This window comes from Amblyomma americanum, chromosome 9, assembly GCF_052857255.1.
Source record: "Amblyomma americanum isolate KBUSLIRL-KWMA chromosome 9, ASM5285725v1, whole genome shotgun sequence".
NCBI lineage: Eukaryota > Metazoa > Arthropoda > Arachnida > Ixodida > Ixodidae > Amblyomma > Amblyomma americanum.
Window position 1 is genome coordinate 705,944 of NC_135505.1, and position 27,069 is coordinate 733,012.

The window sequence follows — 27,069 nt, forward strand, 5'->3', positions numbered from 1 at the left end:
CAACACGAACAGGAAGCTGCATTAACCTCTTCTTCTTCGTTTGCCCTTTCACTCGAGAGGCCACTTCGTCTTCCGCTTCCACTACGTCGTAACAGTAACGTCACCGAGAAATAACGTAGTCTCGTTCAACGATACATGGGCCAAATGAATTTCTAAGAGACGCAGCAATGCATGAAAATTTTCATTGGGTAAGCGATACAGCACGCTATGCATGCGTTTCCCACTTTCTACAGTTAAAATCTCGTAATCTGGGTAATCATGAAGGTTTAGATAACTAGATTCATCGTGGTGCCATTATTCTGTAAACATTATCATATCAAAAAATTTTAAAGGACTCAATGACGCTATTTCTTCACTTTTGATATTTGCAGAGCGACAATTCAACTGAAAAACTTTCATAAACTTTCATGCAACTCGGGTCAATATTGCAGGCTAGCACATATAAGGCCGAAGAGGAAAAGAGATGAGAAGCCATCTAGAAGCAAACAATCGAAACTGTACTGATGGAATCTTAGCTAATTCTTTTCATTTCGGCTACATCATCCAAAGTGTTGATCTTGAGCATCGTGCTTTTCCCGTCTAGAAGCGTTGATCTGGCCATTGCGTACCCAGACAAACTTCCAACTCATCTCCTTTTTTGCCATTCGCTTAGCTACGTAGTCGCGTCCGCTATGGGCACAACTGGTAACTGACGAAAACACAACCTTTAGTCTGAAACCCAAAATCTTTGCAAGACCCCCCTCCTCCCCTTCCCGCCAACACCCCAAATCCCCAACCCCTTGAGCGATGGGAGACCTTGTTATCCAGACCCGCCCTACCGATTCAGCTCGCACTGAGAGACAGGAGCCAGGAGCTCCTGGAAACATATGGGTCCTGTAACTAGGGAACCACCCCGTCTGGTGCCTGCGTGCACCACCGATTTATTTCGGGCCCAATAATTGTTGAGTCATCATTCACAAGTCACCCTGGCTTTCCGCGCCTTTTTGAGAACGGCATCTCGTTCCCGCCTGCTTGTGAATTGCAGGACTATGCCTGTGAATTGCAGGACATTCAGTTTCACTGTTTGCAACGGATGTTCGGTGCAGCACGTCGATGTCAGAACGAGAGATTCTTTCTCCGAGCTTATCTTCCAGTGTTACCATGAATTATTCTAGTTTTTCGTTTGCGTACACACGTATGCTGTTGATTTCCAATACCTCCATGAACTAGCGCTTGAGTTCCTGCATTGTGCTGCGCCTTGTAGCTAACCCGCGTCTTTAGGGTTAGCAGCCGAGCGCCGTAGCACCTGCGCCACTGCGGCGGCGTTCCTGCCTCATGTGAACTGTTAACCAACTGTGAAAAAAGAAAACAATAAACGGAATATGAAGAAAGAAAAGGATACATGTGCAAGATTGACAGAAAGGACTGCCGCATGCTAGTTCTTGTAATGATTAAAAATGATTGCAGTAATTATAATCTTGTTTTATTGTAACAAAGATTGTGTTAATTGTAATAAGGGAGTAATTACTCATTGGAATCCTCCAAAGCGCAGCCATACGGCTGCCGTATTGCTGCGCTTGGGTGGATGCAAAAGAGTAATTACTCCCTTATTACAAATTTACTCCACCTTGGGGGATTCCCTAAAATATTTGACCAGCATTGTGGTAATATGCTGACTAACTGCCCACACTCGACTCCTCTAGTGAGCGAATGCTTCAGGGAGGATGCCGAACTACGATGACTTCAAGAGCCCAGTAGGCAGACTTTCGCGACCACTGCAGCCATGTTTTGTCTGCTTTTCACATCGCCTTTGCATACACCGTTCAGTGTGTTTGAAGTGCTAAAGTAGGAAGTATATTGTTTGCTGAGCCTCTCTCAGGATGCCGCAAAAGGTTCACCTGACCCGCGTGCTTGTCGATTCGGACGGCAAGTACTCACGTTCGCTTGTCAGTCCCCATCCAGCTGTGATGTACTCGACCGTCACGCTCATGTCCTTACTATCTGGCAAACAAGCCGGCATGATCCACTCCTGGAACTCTATTTTCTTGTTCACCTGCGAAAGAAAGGTTTTACTTTGTCCCGGAATGGTGACGTCACTCCAGACAGTGATTAAAACATGAAAAAAATTAGCTGTGACTTAGCTCGGCTATGCCAGGATATACGTAGAGTGAGCTAAGGTTCAGCTGGTTATTCTTAGCTTTCCTGGTTGTCTAGGATTAGCTTTATTATCATGCTTACTGCTGCTTCAATGACACACACACGGTATACGCCTTCTTCTGTTCGTTATTCCTACGCTCAACCGCTAATTGTCAGACAGCTAGTTCGGGATCCGATGAGTTAAGCTTCCCCGCTCTTCTGCGCCGCTGAGCAGCAATTCCGAACAGAATCCTCGCCTATATCGGCCGTGCTCCCATTTAAAGCTGATAGCGAAGTTGCGAGATACGGCATGCAATGTTACCACAAGACTCTGGAACAACGTAGAATGGGCTCCACCTGGATGCTATCAATCGGTATAAACCTGGTCGCGCTTAGCATCACAAAGCGATAAAGCGGCGTGCCCGCAGCTTTGACGAACGAACGAACGAACGAACGAACGAACGAACGAACGAACGAACGAGAGAACGAACGAACGAACGAACGAACGAACGAACGAACGAACGAACGAACGAACAACGACGAACGAACGAACGAACGAACGAACGAACGAACGAACGAACGAACGAACGAACGAACGAACGAACGAACGAACAGCGCAAAGACTCGCCGCGGCAATATCCCTGCCTGCACGTCCCTTACCAGAGCACAGGCATTCTTTCAGGTCAATAAATAAAGAAATGAGCGCTGAACTCACAACTGCATGGAGGTTGCCAGTTCAGCGGTCTTTCGTGTCGCTTCGTCGTTCCGCCTTCGGGCTTTTTTCGCGCTGTTTCACTCAAGTAACTATATATATGGTGCCCAATTTACGGGCATTGAAGACAACTCGGCTCCTACGCTTTGCCGCGGACTATTCTGAACGTAGCTTCAAACTTCTTCTGCTCAGCGCTATTATAAGAAACTCTCACTGCCTAGCGCCCACTAGCATCGGGAATTTTTTCCTCAATGCTCCATAACCAAGGGCTATGATGCGAGTTCTTACGTGGTTCACGTTTCGCCAATGCTGGGCCAGGGACTCAATAGCGCCGCATCACGTATTACAGCCACTTTAGAAGTCAACTCTGATTCTGTAGGTTCCCCGCTGATGCATGTTGGGAGGTTTGTATGGGGGAGCAAATACGTTTTCTCCCGCTTAATCGCGGCTGCCACGGTTCAAAACCGCCAGATCCCACGCCGTGATCGCGTACGCTACCGAGCGCACGCCGACGACGGCGGGCCTTCCTCTGAGGGAACAAAGCAACGACACTCTGGCTGACACAAAGAGGCGCTTATTGCTACAGCAACAATAGCGCCCGCTAGGAACAAGGTACGCTGAGGAATCGTGGTCGTCCGACTCACCATGGAAGGTTACGAGCAAACGTTCGCCCACGCTAGGGCAAGGGGTACTCCGAAGCCGGACGGGACGAGATGGGGAAAGAACTTGAAATAAAAAAACAGTCGCAAAACACAAGGAACAAGAGAAGAGTGTTCCCGCCAAAAGGACTGGACTATCAGCTGAGATTTATTAGACATAACATAGACCCAGCAATGCCAGCAGAGCATGCGCAACAGCCGCATCACAACTCACAGCGCATAGGGCACAAAAGATATCACATCTACCGTGACCGGCCTAAAAAAGCGAATTCTTTCTCGAGTAAGCGCACAGAAGTTGTGCTAATGCAATGTTGGCCTGAAAAACTGATATGGTATGCCTCCAAGATTTCTCGCTCTTGCTTACCCTTGCCTCTACCAAGAATCATTACGTTGCTGAACAGTGGATGACACCCACGTTCATTGCAGTGGCGAGACAAGTTGTCACTGTCATCGGACCACGGGGAGGAATGGCGCTCACGCAGCCGCTCATTAATACACCGACCTGTTTGGCCTATATGTGTACTCTCTCGCCTGAGAGGGGGAACTTGTACACGACCTGTGCGACAAATGTCGTGAAACGGTTCTCGTGCTGCGTTGTGCAAACATGGTTCCTTTCCCTGCCTCGAGAAATGCGCGAGCATAGACCCGAAAGCTTGCAAGGAGCAGAAAACACCCCACTCACTCCCTGCTTGGCCGCAACTTTTTTGATGCTGTGGCTCACTTTATGCACGTGCGGCATCTCCTCGAGTTTCTTGCGCTCAGTTGCACCAACATCAGCCCGCTTCGTACGTTCTTTCTTGAGCTTCTGAATCAGCGATTCAGCCACAATTCAGCCCAGTGCGGGGTGTAGAGAGGGCGAGGCCAAGGTCGGCGCGTCGCGCCCATCGGAGGCTGGCCAAGGTTTTGGGGCCAGTTGATTGTGATTCCTTGAACGACGCTGTTGCACGGTGCAGCAGGTAGCGTCGAGGATGTTTCTCACGGTGGCAAGGGCCCAGAAATTATTTTTGTTTTGCCACAAAAAACGATTGGATGCTCAAGGGCGCTCGCGTTTAAAGTTGGCGACTTGAAAGGAAAACTGATGCACGACGCTTCAACGCGTTCCGCGCGTTTCCGGAGGTACGGGGTCCACTGGATCGGGCTCTCTCTTCTACTTGCATGTACCTTCAGATGTGTACTGTGAATGGATTAAACCAGCCGAGACCTCGTAGAGAACACCTCCGCCCAACTGCCGAAGCTGTTGAATGGAGCCCAAAACGAAGGAGTTGGAGGTGAACGCAGGCACGGTCTCTCCAGGTTCCAAATCTTTTTCTTAACTTCCCTGTATCTTGTCTCGCGTCCTTAATAAATGATTTCCGTTAAGTAGTTCGAAGTTGACTGGCACAGCCGGGAACGTTTCGCCTGCAAGCGTACGAAGACACAAGTGCTCTTTATGCTGCTAACTGCCTTGTACGATCACCGACCATCGTGCTGTCATAGTTTTTCATCGACCGTGGCGATCATCTGATCAGCATTAACAGTCTCCTTCAAAGCTTAACTAGCACTTGAAGCGGCACTTGGAGTTCCTCTGCTGTTCGGCGCTTGTAAATCGAGGCGCGTCAAAAACAAAACCACGGGGCACGCAAAGCTCATAGACGCGAAGCGCCATAACAAACCGGAACATGGCTCCCCGTGGCGCCATCAAGCATCGGTTTTCTTTGCTTCAAACATTAAGGTTATCTTTTGTCTTTATTCCTTGTGTGATAAATGTGCACTGTAGGTTTCAAAACAAAAAGCACTTCAATATTGAACCGCGCAACCTTCCTTTGTGAGCTTCAGAGATTCGTCCATGGAGTAAGGAAAATTCTTCCAGATGGCGTCTCTTTTCCTATGAAATCATCACACTTGTACTTGCTAGATTGGCCTGTGGTGGCGATACCTGTGTTTTAGTTCTTGCTATTTTCTACCTTACAAGAGCTTTGTTTTCAGTAAGAATTGCGTTTTCGTGATCAGGAGCTTGTACTCTGACGACACAAGCCAACTACAATTTCTCCTCAGTGTCCCTTTAATATAAGCAGGGAGAGACACGTGACGCGCCCCGCATCGAGGCGAAGCTGTTGCTGCAGGGCGCATCGAGGGAAAGCCAAGATTAAGGGGACCACGGGGCGAGTCCCCACAAGGACTTCACATGTCTGATCTGTAAAACTTATTAGAATGAGAAATAAAAACGAGAACACACAAAAACGAAGTCCACAGTACAACGCTCGAATAAGAAGTAATGTTTTATTGAATCATGGGCGACCTGCTGAAGAACGCATGCCTATCAACGCCCAAAACTCCCACGTGGAACTCGATCTAGCACACGCTCAACCATTAGGCAGCCAACGAATGGACAAAACATGGTGCTTCTCTCACTACTACATGCGCAAACTATTCTAGTAGCTTCGCGAATGATCGGAAATGTGAACATAACGATTCTGTGAATAGAAAAGGCGGATAAGAATTACCTGCCACGTCACTGCGGACAATGTAGAAACTGTGCCCCGGCTTTCCACCCTAGCGAAAGAGAAAAGATTGGAGAGGACACTTGAGCTCCGCCTTAAATGCATGACGGTATAGCGTAGTGGGTTGATTACCGTACATGTAGAATTCTCTACACTCATAGATCTCTGGGAGCCCTAATAGGAAGAAAAGGCAGAGTGGGCGAGTTGGAAATGCTCCATAATATTAAAACAGCGCTAAGAAACAAGGACCAAGAACGAAGGGAACACACACAATTAACGGCGCTGATATTACAACTAAAGTTTATTTGAAGTAAGCAGGTCTATTTCTACGTACACAAGAACTACGCACATGCGCATGGTCAAACACAGATGTACTCATTAAAAATGTAAATAAAATTAAAACTGCATGAAAGGCTCGTGCAATTATCGCTGATATGTGAGTTGGTAATATTCACCTCAGAGCGAGAAGCCCCTACTGAACTATAAGTCGTTTCATTCCAAACATGTAAAAGCTGGAATTGCTACTAGTTGTTTAAGTATGGCAGTAAATAAATCTTGTCTTCATCAAATGAGCAGCAGTCTCCTATCCCAAGTGCGCAAGTGCAGGGAAGCAGGATACCCGGACTGTATCAGTCCCAGACAGGCTGATAAGAGACTGACAATCGACTAAGAATCCGGGAGCGGCAATGCTGCCGCTAGGTTTATTGTGAGCGCTTATATAGGCCGTTCTCGCTTGAAGCGCAACACGGTGCGCATCACGTGCCGTATGCCGGCATGACCGAGCACGATACATCTTCCCATTTTTTTTTTTAACACAACAGCACAGAAAGAGCAATGCGACAAGCAATAAAATATTGAAACAACAAACGGTACAGAGATAAAGGCCACTAAGAGATCTGTTCAAAGTTGGAACTTGTGACAGGCGTATGCAATTCCCATGGCCTCTTTCTCGATCTGGGAATAGCGTTTTTCAACTTCGGTCATCGCTCGCGACGCGTAGGCGACAGGACGCCAGCCACTGGTGTGTCGCTGAAGCAGAGCAGCGCCTAAGCCATCTTTAGAAGCATCTGACGTTATCTTCGTTTCTTTCGCGGGGTCGAATATAGCCAGCAGCGGGGCGGTGCGCAGTGCGTCGCAGATTGTTTCCCATTCTTGTGCGTGCTTTTCTGTCCAATTAAACACGGTGTCCTTCCGTATGAGGCTTCTAAGAAGCTTTGTTTTCTCAGCTAGTGTTGGCAGATATTGGCCGAAATAGTTGATTACGCCGAGCATGCGCTGAATGGCAAGTTTATCGTTTGGCACGGGCAGTTTGCTTACACCGTCTACCAATGCTGGGTTTGGGGCAACCTTGTCTGCGGTCACGGAATCCACAGCACGGGACAGTAGTGTAAGGGATTCAGCCAGTCCTAGACCTAAGATGGGCTGGCCGCGCTTCACAACGAAGAAGTCTGCTAGGCACCGACGATCGTTGATCGTAACTACTTGAGTTGTCACTCCGCAGTGCATGATTGCATTCCCGCTATAGGACCGCAAGACGGAATTACTTGTCCTCAGGCGTGGCTTCGTTCGGAATCTGTTCTACACAGACAGTGGTAGTAGATTGGCTTGGGAGCCAGTGTCCCCTTTGAATGCAACCTGTTGTCCTCCAACTTGGGCATTAACAATCCAGTCCATTTTCTGGATTCCGCATACGGTGACGTCCAGTATTTCGAAATCCTCATTTTCGTGTTGCACTCCGGCAACCTCATGCTTTCTGCAGCAAACCACGAAATGGTTTCTGCCTGCACAAGCGCGGCAGATTTTGCCAAAGGCGGGGCATTTCCTTGGCTCGTGTCTTGTGTTACACTTGAAGCACTGGAACGCATTTTTTCAGCCCGTGGATAGCCCTTTTCGGTAGCGTCCACTTTTGCCTCGTTACTTTGCCATGCTTCGTTTTGTTTGCTCGCCACTTCTGCGGCCTTGCATATTTGTTCTGCCTTTTGGAGCGTCAAGTTCTTCTCTCTATGCATTTTTTCCCTTAGTTTACTTCTGCAGGTACCAAACACGATTTGGTTGCGAATCATTGAATCGGAAGGCAGACCGAAGTTGCAGTACCTTGCTTGCTTGCGCAGGTCTCGTATGAAGTGCTCCACTGGTTCACCTTCATCTTGCGTCCTTGTTCTGAAGACGTATCTTTCGTAGACTTCGTTTTGCTGTTCTCCGCAGTACTCTTCAAATTTTTTTACCACAGTCTTGTAGTCTTGTTTTCATCTTCGGCGAACGTAAAGTTGTTGAAGACTTCCAGTGCGTCGTCCCCGGCAGCAGTCAGGAGCCTGGCGGTTTTAGCAGCTTCTGTCAGTGGCTTTGCTGACTGTGTTGCTTGTTCGTACAGTTCGAACTTTTGCTTGAAAAGCTCCCAGTTCTTCTGAACATTTCCCGTGAGACGAAGATGGTCTTTTGGCTTCAGTAGTTCCATGCTTGCCGGGACGAACGAAGCGTCGTAGCTGCTTCCACCATGTATCCCACTTCTGACACCATGTATCAGTCCCAGACAGGCTGATAAGAGACTGACAATCGACTAAGAATCCGGGAGCGGCAATGCTGCCGCTGGGTTTATTGTGAGCGCTTATATAGGCCGTTCTCGGTTGACGCGCAACACGGTGCGCACCACGTGCCGTATGCCGGCATGACCGAGCACGATACACGGACTAGCTTACTGTATCAAGTGCTGATAAAGTATTAAAAACGTAGAAGTCGTCAGAGCGCACCGCTGATGTGCAGTCTAGTAAAAAAGAAATACACTGACTGTCATGCCATTTGTTCATTACCGACTACACCGGTTTAAAAAAATGGGGGTTAAGCACGGAGTTAATGCTCCTTTTTCAGCTCCTAATAAACTATGTAAAGTAGGGGCCGCAGTACAAAGAAAAATCGAAGGAAATAGAAAAAGGAAAGTGTGTAGCATCAACCATGTCAATCAATATGTCCAGTGCAGGACTGGCATTGTCTACCAGATCCTGTTGTCTTGTGGTCTTACGTAGACAGGTCAGTCCGGCCGATGTATTAATGTACGCCGCATGGAGCACGCCAATTCCTTGGGAAAAAAAGAGACTAACATAGACAAGCATTGCTTCACGTGTCAATGCACACCGTATTTTGTCGACACGGAAGTGTTGTTTGTGCACAATGATCGGCGCACAAGCAGGGGCCTTCCATATCATCAGAAAAACAAACAGTTGCGTCAGCACACCTTCAGTTACCCTAACCTCCAAGGAAATGTGCCTGTTGCACAGGGGATAGCAAATCGGCGTTAACTGCACGCGCCTTTGATGTCGTTTTATTTTCATTTGCATTTTTTAATGAGTACATCTGTGTTTGAGCATGCGCATATGCGTGTTTCTGGGGCACGTATAAATTGACGTGCTTACTTCAAATAAAATTTAGCTGTAAGATCAGCGCCGTTAATTGTGTGTGTTCCCTTAGTTCTCGGTCGTTGTTGCTTAGCGCTGTTTTGATATTGTCGCCGACAAACGTAGGGCGGCACGAAAAGGGTTTGAAACCCAGCAGCGCGCGTTCGAACGGGAACGTCCTCTTCTTCGCTCCCCCACGAACCTAGTAATGCCGCTCGGCCCCATGGCGGCGCTCGCAGAATTGAGCAGCGTGGCATTGCCCCCCTCCTTTCAAGAGGCATCGCCTCAATGCCTCCGGCAAGGGGGATAAAGAGTGTGGAGACACCGAAAGTGCGATGGCGTGTGGTGGCAGCACTGAATGTGAACTCCGGTAGGGGCTAACGGGCGTAATACGGTTTCTTGCGGGACACATGGACGACTTCAGACTTGGGCGGGCGAGAAGACCGGACAACTCCTTGCGGGTACACTTCATAGTTCACATCGCTGAGTTGACGTAGCACCTCGTAGGGGCCGAAGTAGCGCCGCAGAAGCTTTTCAGAGCGACCGCGCACACGTATAGGGCTCCATACCCAGACGTGCTCGCCGGGTTGGTAAATCACCTCCCTGTGGCGGAGGTTGTAACGCCGGGCGTCAATTGTCTGCTGGTGGCGAATGCGTTGTCGAGCAAGGTGGCGAGCGGCTTCTGCATCGCGAACGAATTGGTCAGCGCCTGGGACAGACGAGGGGGTACAATCCGGGAGCAGCATGGCGTCAAGCATGGTCAGGGAATCTCGGCCATACACCAAACGGAAGGGGGTGAAGCGCGTCGGTCGTTTCTTGGAGGGCGGCGTTGTACGCAAACGTGATGTAGGGAAGTATTTCGTCCCAGTTGCGATGGTCAGCGTCGACATACATAGACATCATATCTGTGATGGTCTTGTTCAGCCTCTCAGTAAGTCCATTCGTTTGAGGATGGTAAGCAGTCGTTTTTCTATGACTGGTGCCACAAAGACGGAGGACCTCGTGTGTAAGAGCCGACGTAAACGCGGTTCCCCGGTCAGTTAATACAACCACGGGGGCGCCGTGGCGAAGCACGATGTGGTGAACAAAGAACTGTGCAATTTCAGCCGCGGTGCCACGGGGAAGAGCCTTGGTTTCACAATAGCACAATAGCGGCATAGGTAGTCCGTGGCAACAACAATATACCGGTTTTCCATGGAGGACACCGGGAATGGGCCCAGTAAGTCCATGCCGACTTGTTGGAATGGGACTTGCGGTGGATCAATTGGATTCAGAAGGCCGGCCGGTTTTGTCGGTGGTACCTTCCGTCGTTGACACTCACGGCAGGTTCGAACGTAGCGTTGGACGACCGCAGCAAGCCGTGGCCAGTAGTACTTGTGGCGGAGGCGTCCCAATATTCTGGAAAAACCGAGGTGGCCAGAAGAAAGGTCGTCGTGGCATGCAGCGAGAACTTCCTTACGAAGCACGATTGGGACAACGAGGAGATACGCAGTGTCGGTCGGACCGTAGTTTTTCTTGTAGAGGACTCCATCTATTAAGCAAAACGACGAAAGTCCGCGCGAGAAGAGTCTGGGCGGAGACGGAGCGGTTCCTTCGAGGTACTCGATTAGAGGCAGCAGTTCGCAGTCGGCCCTCTGGTGGTGGGCAAGGTCGGATGTGGTGACAGCGCCGAGGAAAGCAGAATCGTCGTCGGACTCATCTGGTGGGCACGGAAGAGGAGCTCGGGAGAGACAGTCTGCATCGCTATGTTGCCGACCCGACTTATACACGATGGTGACGTCGAACTCTTGCAACCGAAGGCTCCACCGTGCAAGTCGCCCCGATGGATCTTTGAGGTTCGCAAGCCAGCACAAGGAGTGATGATCGCTGACGACTCGAAACGGGCGGCCGTACAGGTATGGACGAAATTTTGTGATTGCCCACACAACAGCGAGACACTCCTTTTCCGTTGTGGAATAATTCACTTCGGAACGGGACAAAGTGCGACTTGCGTATGCGATCACGCGTTCCACACCGTCTTGCCACTGCACAATCACCGCACCGAGGCCCACATTGCTGGCATCTGTGTGCAGTTCCGTGTCGGCCTGCTCGTCGAAGTGGGCAAGGATAGGCGTAGATTGGAGGCGGGCCTTAAGCTTTATGAAAGCTTTTTCCTGATCTTGGCCCCAGAAAAAGGGTTCGGAGTGTTTTGTCAGGTGAGTCAGCACCTCTGCGAGCTTGGAGAAGTTTTGAACAAACCTACGATAATAGGCGCAAATCCCAGGAAACGCCGCAAGCTTCGTTTATCTGTTGGCTGGGGAAATGCAGCAACGGCGGCGGTCTTTTCTGGGTCGGGGCTAACGCCCTGAGCGCTCACAATGTGGCCAAGAAACTTGAGCTCCCGAAATGCGAAGTGGCACTTTTCAGGCTTGAGAGACAGGCCCGCAGAACGAATTGCTTCGAAGACGGCATGCAAACGTTTCAGGTGCTCCTCGAACGTGTCGGAGAAAATCACGACGTCGTCGAGATAGACAAGGCAGGACTGCCACTTCAGGCCAGTTAGTACGGTGTCCATCATACGTTGGAACGTCGCAGGGGCTGAACACAAGCCGAAAGGAAGCACCTTAAATTCGTACAGTCCGTCAGGAGTAACGAAGGCGGTCTTTTCTCGGTCACGTTCGTCGACCTCGATTTGCCAATAACCGCTACGAAGGTCGAGTGACGAAATGTAGGTAGCATGGCGGAGGCGGTCTAACGAGTCATCAATGCGCGGCAGTGGATAGACATCTTTTTTGGTAACGTTATTGAGACGTCTATAATCTACACAGAACCGTAGGCTGCCGTCCTTCTTTGCGACGAGAACAACAGGTGACGCCCAGGGGCTCGTCTATGATTGTATGACGTCGTCGTGGAGCATTTCGGCAACTTGGCGGCGGATAGCATCGCGCTCCTTCGACGAAACACGATAAGGAAGCTGACATAGCGGTCTCTGGTCACTGTCGACGATAATACGGTGCTTAGTTATTGGTGTCTGGCGAACCTTGGATGTTGATGCAAAACAGTCGCGGAAAGAGTCAATAAGGCTTTCCACGCGGCGTTTCTGATTGGTCAGAAGGTCAGGGTTCACGTCGGTCCTAATGGCTGTTGCAGTGTCCTGTTCAGCTATTTCGGGGGCCGTTGTTGATAAGGCACATTGGCCGGCATGCTCGCCAAGTTCTTCAAAATGGGCAGTCACCGTGTTTTTCGTCAAATGTTGGGGTTCACAACTAAAGTTGGTCACTAAGAGCGTGGTATGCGTGTGAACAAGGTCGACAAGGGCGCGAGCAACGCAAACTTGCGAGACAGTAGCAGCGACATATTCGCTTCGGCAATGCCCCGAGTACCGGAGCTGGTATCACACTGGACTGACAAACTTGCTTGCTCTCGGCGGTATCGTTGTGTGGTCATCAGAGATGCGTAATGGTGGTCTGTGCGGCTCGGGGTCGGTATCAACGGCTCGCTGTGTCGAAAACGATACCAATTGCTCGTGCAGGTTGATGACCGCCCCATTCTCTTTAAGGAAGTCCATGCCGAAAATCAGTTCTTTAGAGCACTCTCGTAGCACGGCGAAGGAGCCAGTGAAAGTTGCACCGCGGATCTTTATACGGCTGGTGCAGACGCCAACCGGCGTTACCACATGGCAACCAGCTGTGCGTATCTGCGGCCCATGCCAAGGTGTTAGAACCTTTCTGAGGGTTGCGGCTAGGTTACTACTCATGACAGAAAAGTCGGCTCCGGTATCGACGAGTGCAGATACGTCATAGCCATCGGCGGCAACAAGAATTTCGGCGGCGGAAACAATCGTTTGACAATTTGTCGGCGTGGTTTTTGGTGCCGTCGTCGATGGGGTCGTCGCTGAGGTCGTCGGTGAGGTCGGCGGTGGGATCGTCTTTAAGGTCGGCGGGTGGGGTCGTCGCATAAAATCGTCGGATGGAGGCTGTTCACTGTCTGCGGCAGCGGCGGTCCTAATCCCAGAGGACGCCGTCTTCAGTTTTCCCGGCCGGGAGACGTGCCTCTGAATTGGCCAGATGATGGTGCATGACTGGGTGGAGGAACTCGTCTTGGAGACGGGGACCTAGACTGGCGTCGTGTAGGCGTTGAGGGCAGCACATCGGCCAGGTACTGCTCAATGTCTCGCGGTCTCTCACCATAGCGCGGTCGAGGTGCGCTCGGTGGAAATCCTCTTAATCCCATCCGCCGGTAGGGGCAGTTGCGGAGGATATGACCGGGCTCCCCGCAGTGGTAGCATAGTGGCCGGTTGTTGTGTGTGCGCCACACGTCAGCTCTTCGAACAGGGCGCGGGTCACGCAGCTCGGCGGAGGGAAAGTACCCCTGCGTTTGTTCGGCAGCAGGGCGGAACGCATGTGGAACTGGCGCAGGTCTCCGCAGAGCTTCACTGTAGCGCATGATGTACGGCTCCGGCTGCGGTGTCCGTAGGGCTTCGTTGTAGCTGCTGGCGTACGGCTCCGGCTGTGGTTCCGGTGGTGGCTGGACTGCTCGGCGAATTTCCTCGCGGACGGCATCGGCTACAGCTGCAACACTGGCAGGTGGAGCATCTAAGCGGAGGTTGCGCAGTTCTTCGCGAACTACACTCCGCACAAGCTCCCGAAGAGCCTCGTCCCCGGCAACTGGCAGGGACGCACAATAGTTGCTGGCCGCAACACTTCCCGGACGACCGTACTGCGCACTGCGTTCCTGTAAGGAACGTTCCATGCCTGTGGCTTCTTTAGCGATGTCAGCGACGGTTCTTGGTGGGCCGCGTATGAGGCCAGCGAAGAGCTGCTCCTTCACACCACGCATGAGGTGGCGCACCTTGGTAGCCTCTGGCATGGCAGGGTCAGCCCGATTGAAAAGACGTGCCACGTCTTCAATAAACATAGCGACGCTTTCGTTCGCCTGCTGTGACCTGGTGCGAAGGGCGAGTTCGGCATTTTCCTTGCGTGTGTTTGTGCTGAAGGTAGCCAGCAACTGACGGCGGAACGCTTCCCAGTTCGTAAAGGATGCCTCATGGTTCTCGACCCATGTCTTCGCAGAGTCTTGGAACGAGAAATAGACGTTTCGCGGTTTTCGGTCGTCGTCCCACTGGTTAAAAGTGGCCACACGGTCAAAGCTGGACAACCAGTCCTCGACGTCCTGAAACCGATCGCCGTGGAAAGATGGTGGTGAGCGAGGGGTGAGAACTACAACGGGCGGGACAGTGCCGGAAGGCTGGCCTGTCTGACTGCCTGTAGTAGACGTCATGGTACGCACCGACCTCGTCAGTGGCTGACACTCAGGTTGCAGGCCTCGCAGGCGGCGGCTCGCTTTGTGGACGGGTGTTGTGACCAAGCGTCGCTGATCAGCGTCAGAGTTGCCCTCGGGGTGAGCGTTCATGGAACGATACCCAGCGGCTCCACCAAAATGTCGCCGACAAAAGTAGGGCGGCACGAAAAGGGTTTTTTTTTTTAATCCGAAGGCCAGAAACCCAGCAGCGCGCGTTCGAACGGGAACGTCCTCTTCTTCGCTCCCCCACGAGCCCAGTAATGCCGCTCGGCCGCATGGCGGCGCTCGCAGAATGTGAGCAGTGTGGCAATATTATGCTGCATAAGAATCCTGGCGCAGCGGTGTAGCGGTTAAGCGATAAGCGCTTGCCGTGGGATGGCAGGAGCTCTCACCGTCGTGCCTTGCGCAACGCAGGTTGCTATTCTCGATTGACCAACAATTTCTTAAACTGCGACCCGCCATGGGCAGTTTGCTCACTATCCGGTTGGCAGGCTGTGATGACGTTATAAGGTGACGTGAGCATAGATGGCCCACCTGCTTCCAAGGGGTTTTTCGTTAATTTTCCTCTCACGGTCAACAACACCGGCTTCTCTGCGACATGAGCTCCTTAACGCTATCGCGTTAAAGATAACGAAAGCGATACTGGAAGCCTTACGCATTACGCTCTAAGGAAGGGCAGCGTGCGTACGTGCACCGTCTCTGCCTCTTACGAAATAAGAGTATAAGCTACTTAAAAATGCAGTGTTTATGCAGGAAAGAAAAAAATTGCGAGGGCACTGAATGCTGCTCAACTCGAGAAATGCGAAAGCATTGCGTGTATTGTTGAGGCTGCGTACGTGTGACTACTACACCACTTCGGCAATTTACTGCTGCGACATACTGCGACACTTCGTGGTATACGGTATTACGACATATTACGACGTGAAGAACCATTGCGTCAGAATTTTAATACGAAAATTGTATCACGGAAATTTAGAAGGGCGCGATAACTCACATGTCGAAAGATCAAAGAACTTCGCTTTAAAGGAAGAGGTATAGTATCAGAAAGCATGCGGTTAGAGGTGCATATGTCATCGATCCGAACTCGTGTTGCAAGATAGCCTCCAACGCGACTAAAACATGTAAGCTATATTGTCACGAAGTGATGACTACAATCCGAGGAGCAGAACGACTGCAAAGATGGCGTTTGAACAAAACTTTGCTTGCTGACTTGCACCCAAAATGGACTGAATAACTAGGCTGCGGCGTAGCAACAAACGTGCTCGGCGGTCGTCGAACAGAATGCCCGCCGCTGTCGGCCGTGCTCAATTTAAAGCTGATAGCGATCTTTCTAGATAAAGCGTGGAAAGTTACTACAACATTCTGGAAGAACGAAGAATCAGCTCTGCCTGGCTGCTATCAATCGAGATAAATCTAGTCGCGTCTTCGGTCACAAACAAAGCGATAAAGCGACGTGGCGGCAGATTTGTAGAATGAACAAACACTTCAAAGATTCGCGGCATTACTCCCCTCTGAAAGAAGCATCGACCCGGTGCACTGACACAAATAATGCGACTAGCAACAACTAAAACGGATCTTGCGAGAATAGAGTGTTCAAATGCAGTGTCATTTAGCGCGCATGCTAGGGCTTCAGACGGACGACATGGACAACTTCTGGTCGTGCTCGGCGTCGCTGGGATGCAATCATTACATCAGGGATGACATCATAATACAATTCACCTAGCCCACGAAGAACCATGTACGGGCCGAAATAGGGGCCCGGCCCAAAAGCTTTTCACTCATTCCACGGTGGAGAATGGGCGTCCAAGCCCATACTTGGTCTCCTGTCTTGTATTCCACGTTGCGTCTTCGTAGGTTGTAGTGTCTGGCATCGGACAGCTGATGATCTTTGATCCGCTATCGGGCTAGTCTTCGAGATTCTTCTGCGCGGTAAAGGTAGGCGGTGACGTCGACGTTCTCTTCTTCGGTAATGTTGGGCAGCATGGCGTCCGTGGTCGTGGCCTCCCAGCCATGGACGAGCCTAAAAGGCGTTATCTAGGTGGTCTTCCGCACTGCGGTGTTGTAGGCGAAGACGACGTAAGGCAAGATGACGTCCCAGGTATTGTTTTCGGCATCGACATACATGGCGAGCATATCGGTGATGGTTTTGTTCAGGCGCTCGGTCAGTACGTTCGTCTGCGGATGGCATACAGTTGTCCTCCGGTGGCTGGTTTGGCTGTAACGGAGGATGGCTTGCGTTAGTTCCGCCATAAATTCTGTTCCGCTGTGTGTTATGAGTACATCGGGGCGCCGTTTCGCAGGAGAATGCACGCCACGAAAAATCTGGCCACTTATTATTTCTCAATTTATTCTTTCCCTTTGACCTTGTTTTTGCTCCCCCTTATTTAATGCCTTCGGGCCTTTAAGGGAAAAATAAATGAAATAAATGAAACTTCTGCTGCTGTTTCGTTCGGTAGGGGTTTCCCCTCAGCGTAGCGGGTCAGGTAGTCAGTCGCTATGATGATCCACTTAGTTCCAGGCGTTGACTTTGGAAAAGGGCCAAGCAAGTTCATGCCGACCTGTTGAAAGGGCGTTGAAGGAGGTTCAATGGGGTTCAGAAATCCTGCTGGTCGTGTGGGAGGGGTATTTCGTCCCTGACAATCTCGGCAGGTTTTCACATAATGTGCGACATCAGCAGACAGTCTGGGCCAGTAATACTTGTTTTGAATACTGCGGAGGGTCAAGTAAACCCGAGATCTCCAGATGTCGGCTCGTCGTGTGAAGCGTGTAGAACTCCTTCGCGGAGACAAGCAGGTACATCAAGGAGGTAGGCTGTTTTGCTCGCTGCGAAGTTCTTCACAAGGACATAATTCTGTACACGGCAGGAAGAAAGTCCTCACTTGAATGAAGCAGGGGGGGCGGGGGTGAAGAAACCTTGCCGTGCAGGTACTCGATGAGGCGTTGTCGGTCGGAGTCCGAGCGTTGCTGCTGAGCAAAAAGGCTGGGGCTGATGGGTCCCACGAAGGCGTCCTTATCGTCTTCCGGTGGCGGTGTATCTACAGGGGCTCTTGGGAGGCAATCGGCGTCAAAGTGCTTGCGTCCGGACTTGTAAACGACGGTGACGTCAAACTCCTGGAGACGCAGGCTCCATCGAGCGAGGCGGCCAGAGGAGTCCTTCAAATTGGCAAGCCAGCACAGCGCGTGGTGATCGCTGACCATTTTGAACGGTCGTCCGTACGGGTAGGGGCGGAATTTCGACGTTGCCCAGATGATTGCAAGGTACTCCTTCTGAGTTGTCGAATAGTTAGCCTCGGACTTGGAAAGGCAACGGCTAGCGTATGCGATGACTTTCTCCAGCCCGTCGCTCTTGTGAACGAGGGCGGCGCCTAAGCCCACGCTGCTTGCGTCGGTATGAACTTCAGTATCGGCGTTTTCATCAAAATGCGCGGGGATAGGTGGGTACTGTAAACGGCGCTGAATTCTCTGGAGGCTTCTGCTTGCGGCGCTTCCCATTTAAATGACACGTCTGCCTTCGTCAGTTGGGTCAGGGGCTCGGCGACGCGCGATAAGTTCTTCACAAATCGTCGGTAACATGCGCACAGTCCGAGAAATCTGAGCAGTGCTTTCTTATCAGCCGGCAGTGGAAACTGTTCAATAGCAGCTGTTTTCTGCGGGTCTTGGCGTACTCCCACGTTGCTAACGATGTGGCCTAGAAACGGTAGCTATTCGTAGGCGAAGTGGCACTTCTCTGCTTTCAAGGTTAGGCCAGACGACGTGATGGCGTCTAGTACTGTTCGAAGTCTTTTGAGATGATCTTCAAAGTTTGAGGCGAAGAAAAAGACGTCATGTGAATATACCAGACAAAGTTGCCACTTCAGGCCTGCCAGTACATTATTCATTACTCGCTAAAACGTCGCTGGTGCGGAACAGAGACCAAATGGCATCACCTTGAACTCAAACAGCCCATCCGGAGGGATGAATGCTGTCTTCTCGCGATCTCTTTCGTCGACCTCGATTTGAGAGTAGCCGCTCTTGAGGTCCATCGTTGAGAAATATTTGGCGTTGCAGAGGCGGTCCAGTGTGTCGTCGATGCGGGGGAGGGGGTAGACGTCCTGTTAGCGGTGCTCCTAGCAGCGCCTTTTCGCTGTCTGGAGCAGTCCGGCAGGGTCCCGAACTCAGGCTCCTCTCCCTGGAGACGTCGACTGGCTTGCTGAGCTGCTGGCTCGTCCTCGGGTGCGAAGCGCTGATGCCTGATGTCACGATTTGAAAGAGGCGTCCGGAACATGAACGGCCACCCAGCACCTCCACCAGATGTCACGAAGTGGTGACTGCAGGAAGATCGTTGAGGCTAACCGTGTAATTAGGTTAATGAGTCGACGACTAAGATACGGGGTAATGGAAGTTAACAAGGTAGTGTACGAGGTCAGGCCCACCGTTTTGCACAGGATGGCATTCACTACGGTGGTGCCACTGACAAGAGGGTGGGTAGTAGGATAGGTCGCCAGGCAACAGCTTTACTTGGGGGGGACCCAGAGCTCTGAGGAAACCAGTGTAGAAAAGGAAGAACCAAGATCAAAATCAAAAGGATGATGGAACCATAGACGAAGAAATAGACACAATCGCCAGGGCAAAGTTAATTCTGATATATGTTTCATTAACATGCAAAGTGGCAGGAATAGACTGAAATGGGAGGAAAAAGAAGAACAGTTAAGGCAGGAGGAATTAATGGTATATAGTTTAGCGGAAACGCATCTTAGAGACATGGAGCAACCACACTGCAACCCAGACTACGCATTGGAATATTGCAATAGAACAGAGGGCAGTAGAAAGGGGGGTGGAATTGGGGCATTCATTCATAAAAGTAACAATTTTCAAAGGGTTAAACTGGGATGCAAAGAACATTTATGGCTAAAAGGAAAAGTGGAAGGGGTGCAAACACTCCTTGGCTTTGTATACCTGTGAACGGAAGCTAACGCCAAAGAGGAAAACAGGAAAATATTAGAATGTATTGAAAGCGCATTGAAGAGCTAGGAGGACAGGGCGAGATAATTATTTAGGCGACATGAACGCACATATAGAAGACCTGGATGGGTACACAGATTCGACAGGAAGCATGCTTCAGGACATGTGTGACAGGCATGATTTAGTTTTGTGCAACCGAACCGAGAAGTGTTAAGGGCTCATAACATGGGAGGTTCAATAAAACGGAGAGTTGAGCGAGTTGGTACACACTGCTGGGAATAACAGCGCTGAGACGAGGGATAAAGAAAGAAGAAGACAACAGGACCGGCACTGACTAACAGCTGAACGTTTATTAGAAAAAAACCTGCAAAATATACTCCTTTGACAACCACGGGCGCGTGCGCAACATCAAAAGCCACAGTGATAAATCAATCACTTGAATCCAGATACATTAGTTCGCAGTCATGAACTGTTCAGAGGGGGTGCTCATGCATGAGTCAATGTTTTTATGAATATGAAACGCTTCACTGATTTCTCTTGTTAGTTTATCTTTGTGTTTGTACAGGATTCTAGTTTTATTAAAAATGGGTGTACATGATTTTTCAGAAGAATCAGGTTGGTTATTCCGGGGACAGTTCCTGTAATGTAAAGCTAGATTTGAGGACGGAGCCCCTTTCAAAGAGGTGGTGTGGTCCCGTAGGCGGGTATTCAAGCACCTTCCTGTTTGACCTATATAGGTCTTCCGGCACGTGAACGGCACTTCATACACAACCCCTTCAGCACAAGGAACAAACCTCAGGTCATGCTTTATCTGGCGCCCTGTTTTAGTTTTTCTTCTTTTCTTTTCCTCTTCCCTGCCCTTTCTATCTATAAAGGCACATAATTTGCCGAGCTTTTTGGTGAAGAAAATAAAACATCAACGCCATATCCGCTGCCCACTTGCATCAAACGGTGTGACGTTTGGTGAATGTACGGTAGAACAGCAATTTTCTTTTTATCTTTTTGTGAAAGTTCCCGACATTCTCCCCTTTTGACCTTTTTAAGTATCTTACTGCACGCAAGTACTAAAACAACATTTGGAAAGCCCGCAATTCTTAGCTTCTGAACCTGCTGATTAATGCTTGTGCTGATACCATGCACGCATGACTTGGCAATGGCAGCACTTAGGCAAGAAACTGCTATGCCACAATTTACTACCTTCGAATGCGCCGAACGAAAACTGAGCAAAGGCTTTTCTGATTTCTGTAGGAAGGACCAGCACACGTGATCTTGCTTCGTTGCCAATCTTATTTCTAAAAATTGTAGCTCATTCTCTTGGGGTTCTTCAAAGGTGAAAGTTAGGCCATGTCCGCTTTCGTCAAAAATCTTTAACACTTTATCGACCTGCCTATTGAAGTCAGCGTGTTCCAGAAAAACAAGATAATCATCCACATATCTGAAGATGCGTTTTGTATCGACACCCAAGTTGCTCTCAATAGTTTTGTCTACATAACTGAGAAAGATGTTACTTAGTACAGGAGCCACTTTTGAACCAATGCACACCCCTGTTTTTGATTGGACAACCTCCCTTCCCATTCAACAAAGTTGGACTTCAGATAAAACGAAAAAAGCTCCAAAATGGCCCCACAGAGATCCCGCATTTTGCAATGAAAGCGCTTTCATCATTGTAATCTTTTATACACTTGCTAACATATCGTAGCAGACTATTGTGCCGAAGTGAATAAAATAAGTCTTGAACATCTATGCTGAACATACTGCACAGACGCGGATTATAACACTTCAAAGAGTCAACAACAGCCAGGCAATTAGACACAAGAAACGGATCATCAATTGTTTGTGAACCAAGGTTTTTCTGTATGAAACTTGAAACTGTCAGAAACTTGTCATGCATACATTGGGCAGACTAAACGGCCTGCCAAAGCAGTTATTATTTTAACTAATGTTGCGGCGAACCTCGCAATAGCAAGGCACTCCTGCCCTTGAAATAGGCCCACTCTAAACTGGTCAAAAGAGCAATAGCGAGCCTGTGCTTTTACAATGCCCACCGAAAATCCTGCCCGGATTTAATGTACCAATGTACATTCTACCGATTTAATATACCAATGTACTGCACCAAGAGTGCAGTAGGCTATCGCATGCTGGCTATCCTGATCACCTTCAGATTTCAGTAGCGGAAAGTTTGCTCAGAAAGCTGTGTACTGAGCTGCAACCTTGTGCGTGTGTGCCCTTGAAGAGAAAGAGGAAAAAAGTCAGTAATTCTATACTTGCATACCATCTCTCACAATCTGAAGCGCATAACAAGAAGGATAGACGTTTTAGTTGTTTTTTCTTCCTCTGAAAAGATAAGCAGCCTATGAAAGGTAAACAAATGTCATGGTTTACGCAAAAAGCGTACAGGCGCTAAAAGACGGAGACAACACACACACAAGACAGGAGTGGCGCCAACTTCCAACTAAGTTTATTCATGGAAAAACCACTGTGCTTTAGCGCCTGTACGCTCTATGCGTAAACAATGTCATGCTACAACCAACTAGCTGAAATGAAAGTATTGCTGTATACATATGTGTTCGTCCTGTGTCCAATCAATGCACGAAGAAACATAAAATGCTGATTGTTGAATGCAAGGTAGGTATGTTGTACCAGATTCCGCTCTCATGTGGACGACTGTATGTTGGTCGCTGCCTTAATGACCGCCTACGTGGTCAATGTAATCGCAATGTAAGTAATAAAAACGAAGAAGACGGAGAATTTGTTAAACATTGCAACGCATGTTTAAAGTGCCGGTCGTGGCTACACAAGCGTTTTTTTTTTTTGTTGGGAATAGCAAAGACAAGCGCTCTCGTGAGATCATGGAAGCAGAAAAGTTAGCCAGACTATGGTGTGTTTGTGTAAGCACTCCTTTTGTCAGACTCTCAAAAAATGAAATTGCTTACCTACTTTCGCACCGATTTTATGCATGTTTTGGGATGACACGGAAATAATGCATGTATAAATTGTTGTGCATTTGTTTTCAGTAAAGTTGTTGGAAGTTAGCGCTATATGTGTATGCTCTTTCTTGGTCATTTGTCCTGTTGCGCTATTGCTCCGAAGAACACTCTGTAGAGTTTCAGATTAGACAGAGTTTCTAGCTACTCACAAGAAGTGACCAGCAAGAAATGGACAAAGATACAATTTTTTCCGTGTTCAAACTTAATACATTCTTTGCTATGTGCTTAACCTTTCAGACGCCCGCCGTTATTTCATTTCAGAGAGAAAATGTTTCCTCTTTAAGAGTAAATCTAGTGCTCAAGAAGCGAATTTTTTAGGTTTGTAAAACATCTGAATGGTTGAATTTTTCTCATGAACACCTACACAACCGGGGAATTAATTTTTTTTAGAATACGTGTGTGACTTCAGAAGTTAGAAAAAAAAGTCGTATTACTGGCGAAGATGTTACCAAGATTACTGTTTTATAGAATACTCTTATCTGCGTTCGCTATTTGGCCTAAAAAGTTTGCATTTTTTTCTGATATCAAGGAGGTTGTGGTAGTGCGCTAGGCGTAGCGCACTGCCACAGCAAAAATGTTTTGGCTCTCTGCACAGCACTTGAAATGGTTTCTTACGTCAATAACCATGCCAAATTACATCTCTATTCGATGCTCGCTGTCAGAGTGGCAAAAATATCCAAGTTACTTGCTTTGATGAGAGCGATGTCATTGGCGTAGATCTGGTCGTTGTAATCAGGATGCACCACTACTTGTTGTGCCTGACGCCGAAGTCCTGCAGTCTTCTCCGTTGGATCTATGTAGATATGGATGGCTCGCGTGGAATAATTCCTTGAAGTAGAGAGAACGTACACATTTGTACATGTCTCGTTATATTGCAGCATTAAGTAATCACACTGAGTGGGACGCGCGAAGAACTTCCTGACAAACAAACGAGTGCGGGAAAATGCGTGTAGCATCTGATGCAGATATGAGCCTCAATGACAAGCAGCTTTGAGCTTCACGAAACGTTGATCTAGCTCTCCAAGGGAACGCTGAAACTTCGCATTGACTCAATGAATTTCTCTTCGTACCTGCTCCCTTTCATAGTAATTTACTTCAAATAGTTTTATATAGTCAGTGCATATTATCACCGCAAACCTGCGGTGCTATTCCGAGGGTCTTAATTGCGTACAGTGCAACGCGCATGAGTTTACAAATTTCCCGGTGTGTCATGCAGTGTATATTTTCGCATAGCTTGCATTAATGCTCCGTTATTGCAATACTTGCCTGTTTTCTTTTACTGAGTGCGTATTACATACTGCACTATTCTGAGTTGTATCTTCTGTTTGAAAGGGGTGGAGGTACCAAATTTTCTGTTGGCGTGTTATTTGTTTCAAATCTTGCGTGTTGCCCAAGGGCGTGTGAAATGGGCTCCGCTATTCATACATGCGCGGTAAATATTTTTTGTTGATTAATTTATATTGAGCGATTTCGGTTTCTCAGTGCCGGGATGTGTTATGACGTTTCTCCTGAAAAAGAGTGCAACCCTGGTCACGTGGGCCTAAAAAGGAGTGACACGCGGACCGCTGCGTCGTCTGCTCTCGCACGCATGCTGTGCATTCCGGGGCCTTTCGAAATGCCGGCAAGTATATATTGCGATGCACTGAGAAAAGCCAAGCTGTCGAGGGGCGACAAAGCGTTATGAAACCAAGCGGCTAGCTTGGGTCGATCCCAATCCGCATACTGCATGGTTAATGCATTGTATTTAGCTTTTCCACACTACACCGACACTCGGCGGACGTCTGTGTCGGTGGCCCATAGCCGACAGCGCGTCAGTCGGTAGATCCCTTGGTCACATAACAACGACATCATGTTTCACTGTTCGTGCCGACCAATACCCGTCGCTGTCTTCACTTCGCTCTGCCCGTGCAGACGCGCTGCAAGACTGCTCAGAGTCCCGTGGCTGGTGATTACGATATTATATGATCGCTTTTTTCCTGCTGCTGCTACAGCAAACAGTCCGTGTATTCACTGAATTAGTGCTTGATAATTCTACGGATTCGCCATTTGCCGCGCGATTACGGAATTTCCACAGGAATGCGCCTATGGCGACGACTGTACCTCGGTCAACGTTTTTAGACAAAGGCAGTTGGAAAACTGCGGCGGCGCGCCACGGAGCAGAGAGGAGATCAGTGAGCGGGCCCAAAACGGTTGCCGCCTAGGCGGTGGCGCTGCGGTCCCTTTGAGATGGGCGCGCTGTCTACTACTTCCAGCTTGAGGAGCGTCAGCAGATGGTGACTCGTGTGCATACAGAAACGTATTTATAATGAATACAAACGTAAGTTGCGCCTTCATCTCTTTTGCAATAATGAAACAAGACGCCTTAGTAGCACGTATAACCATAACCTAGCCGGGCACGTTGAAGACACGTTGGCAAACAGCTTATCACATGCGTATTAGGTACATTCAAAAGGTAACGCTACCGTGCTCCCAGTATGGATCACTTTACTTATAGAAAATGCCTCAACCCCCAGGACGACCATATTTTCATCTCGACTGATTAAGACAGGGAAAGTGGCAGAAGAAAATAATAAATGTGCGTCTGCCTCAAGAAAAAAGCAAGAAAAAGCATTTGGTGTCTTCTTAAGCTTTTGCCTAGTTTTATTTACAGACACTCAAGTTTTAGTGATCTGATCAAAAGAGGAATGTTTACAGTCTACTTTGCACAACCGCATATCACACACTCGAGAAACCCAAACTACGAGGGAATACGCCGCACGTCCTGTTTCTCTGATTTTGCCGCGTGGAACCGCGGAAAGAAGGGGTTTAAGTTGCGGCCGAGATCTACAGCAAATAGCTAAATCCCGAGTATCCTGGCCTCTCGTACCGTAGGCGTGAAGCGCACGCGAAGTTTTCAATACGTTGACGAGCGCCGTTTGAAGCAGCCTCGCCCGGCACGGACGATGCGAGGCGCGAGCTAGCGTAGATCAGATATGCAGCAAACTCTCCACGTGACCAAGTGCAGGCAATGGGCGTAGCAGCGGCGAAGATAAAACCAAGAAAACTAACGGGGTACTGTCAAAACCCTGGAGGTGGCGCTCGCGTCCCTTTAATTATGCGTGGCGGCTGGGATCGGACGGATAGACGACTGCGAGAGTCCCTAACTACAACAAATAGATGAGTTCTTTAATTAAATATTTTGAGAGTTTAGATTTAGGCTAGTTTTCGATCTACGCTAGTTAGGTGAAGTGCTCGCGAAAGAGCAGGCCAGTGCCCTAATAGCCTAGTCTTTCCCGGCCGGCAACTGTAGGTTTGCAGGGCTCATTTGCGTGTTAAATTGTTTAGACAGCTGGTTACTATTTCTTTTCTAGGTGATCGGCTTTTGCGTTACGCAGAATATTATTTGAGCTCGTGGTTGCAAGTGGCTTTTTTTCGTTTCTTGCATTTTGTGGTAGTAATAACAGAGTGCTACTAAGATGGTCAAACAATTGAAGTTTAAACGCAAGGAGTGTGAGGCGTCGGAGTATTTGAAAGAAACGCCGTTCGAATCTGTAGGGGATGCCGAAGGCGCAGATTTTAAGTGCAAATGCTGCGTATTAAGCGCACGCCTGGACAGGGCTGAAGAAGCGAACACCATCCTAGCGCTACGTATGGATGCTCTAGGAAAAGAGCTACAGGTAGACAGTGCAGACAAGCGCAAACTCCAACAGAAGCTTAGTGAATTGTAAGGCGCAAAAATTGCTGACACCGCCATGCGAAGTCACATTAGCGGACATTCAAGCGCAAGCCACGTGGATGGGGCCAGCACTGTGAGGGACAGCAATAGACAAGTACGTCAGGCGGGTTCAGACAGGAACAGGTGCGCACACGTGGCAGCTAGAAATCTGGAGACGATAGAGAGGAAGGGTACCAGATAACACCAAGGAATCAGGTCATAGTCAATGATATGAGGCAGCATAATCCCGAAGTTAGGAGGGAGGAAAAGAATACCCTAGTGCTTAAAACCCCAAGGAATGAGCTCACAGACAGTCTTAAGAGGGAGCATAACGCGGAAGATCGGAGGGAGGAAGGAAGTTCCCTAGTACTTATTGGTGGTGACTCAAATATGTGTGGGTGCAAAAGAACTATAATGGAGCGTGTAAAGGGGTGATAAGCGGGTAGCAGTCGGGGCATTCCCAGGCAGGACAATGAACGCAATACTGAGAGAGACAAAAAGCGAACTTTCTAAGAGTGTTGCAGGGCTAAATTTGGTAGTGGTAGCGGCGGGGCTAAATGATATCCGGAATGGTGAAGCCGCAAAAGTAGTGGACAGATTAGCGGAGGGAGTTGACGATTTAAGGGCGATAGCACAGCAAGTCCAGATCGTGGTTTGCATAGTGCCGGAGGTGCAAAGACGGACGAAGAATTTGCCAAGGACGTTGCGGCTGTTAATCGAGAGATAAAGAAGGTAAGCCAAGAGAAAGGCTTTGAAGGGGCAGACATAAACAGGGAAGTGCATGGAGCAGGTTTTGGAGGAGGCTTTACACG

At 49.1% G+C, this 27,069-nt stretch overlaps 1 protein-coding gene across 1 annotated transcript in view; it reads right to left on the minus strand.

Moving 5' to 3' along the window:
* The window catches only part of LOC144105238 (ovochymase-2-like), a 161,285-nt gene that overhangs the window by 28,693 nt on the left and 105,523 nt on the right, over positions 1–27,069 (minus strand). Inside the window, exons 5-6 of the mRNA XM_077638384.1 lie at positions 23,253–23,391; positions 1,918–2,032 (exon numbers count right to left, since the gene is read on the minus strand). Coding sequence (XP_077494510.1) covers positions 1,918–2,032; positions 23,253–23,391 — 254 coding nt within the window. The remainder of the gene's footprint in view (positions 1–1,917; positions 2,033–23,252; positions 23,392–27,069) is intronic.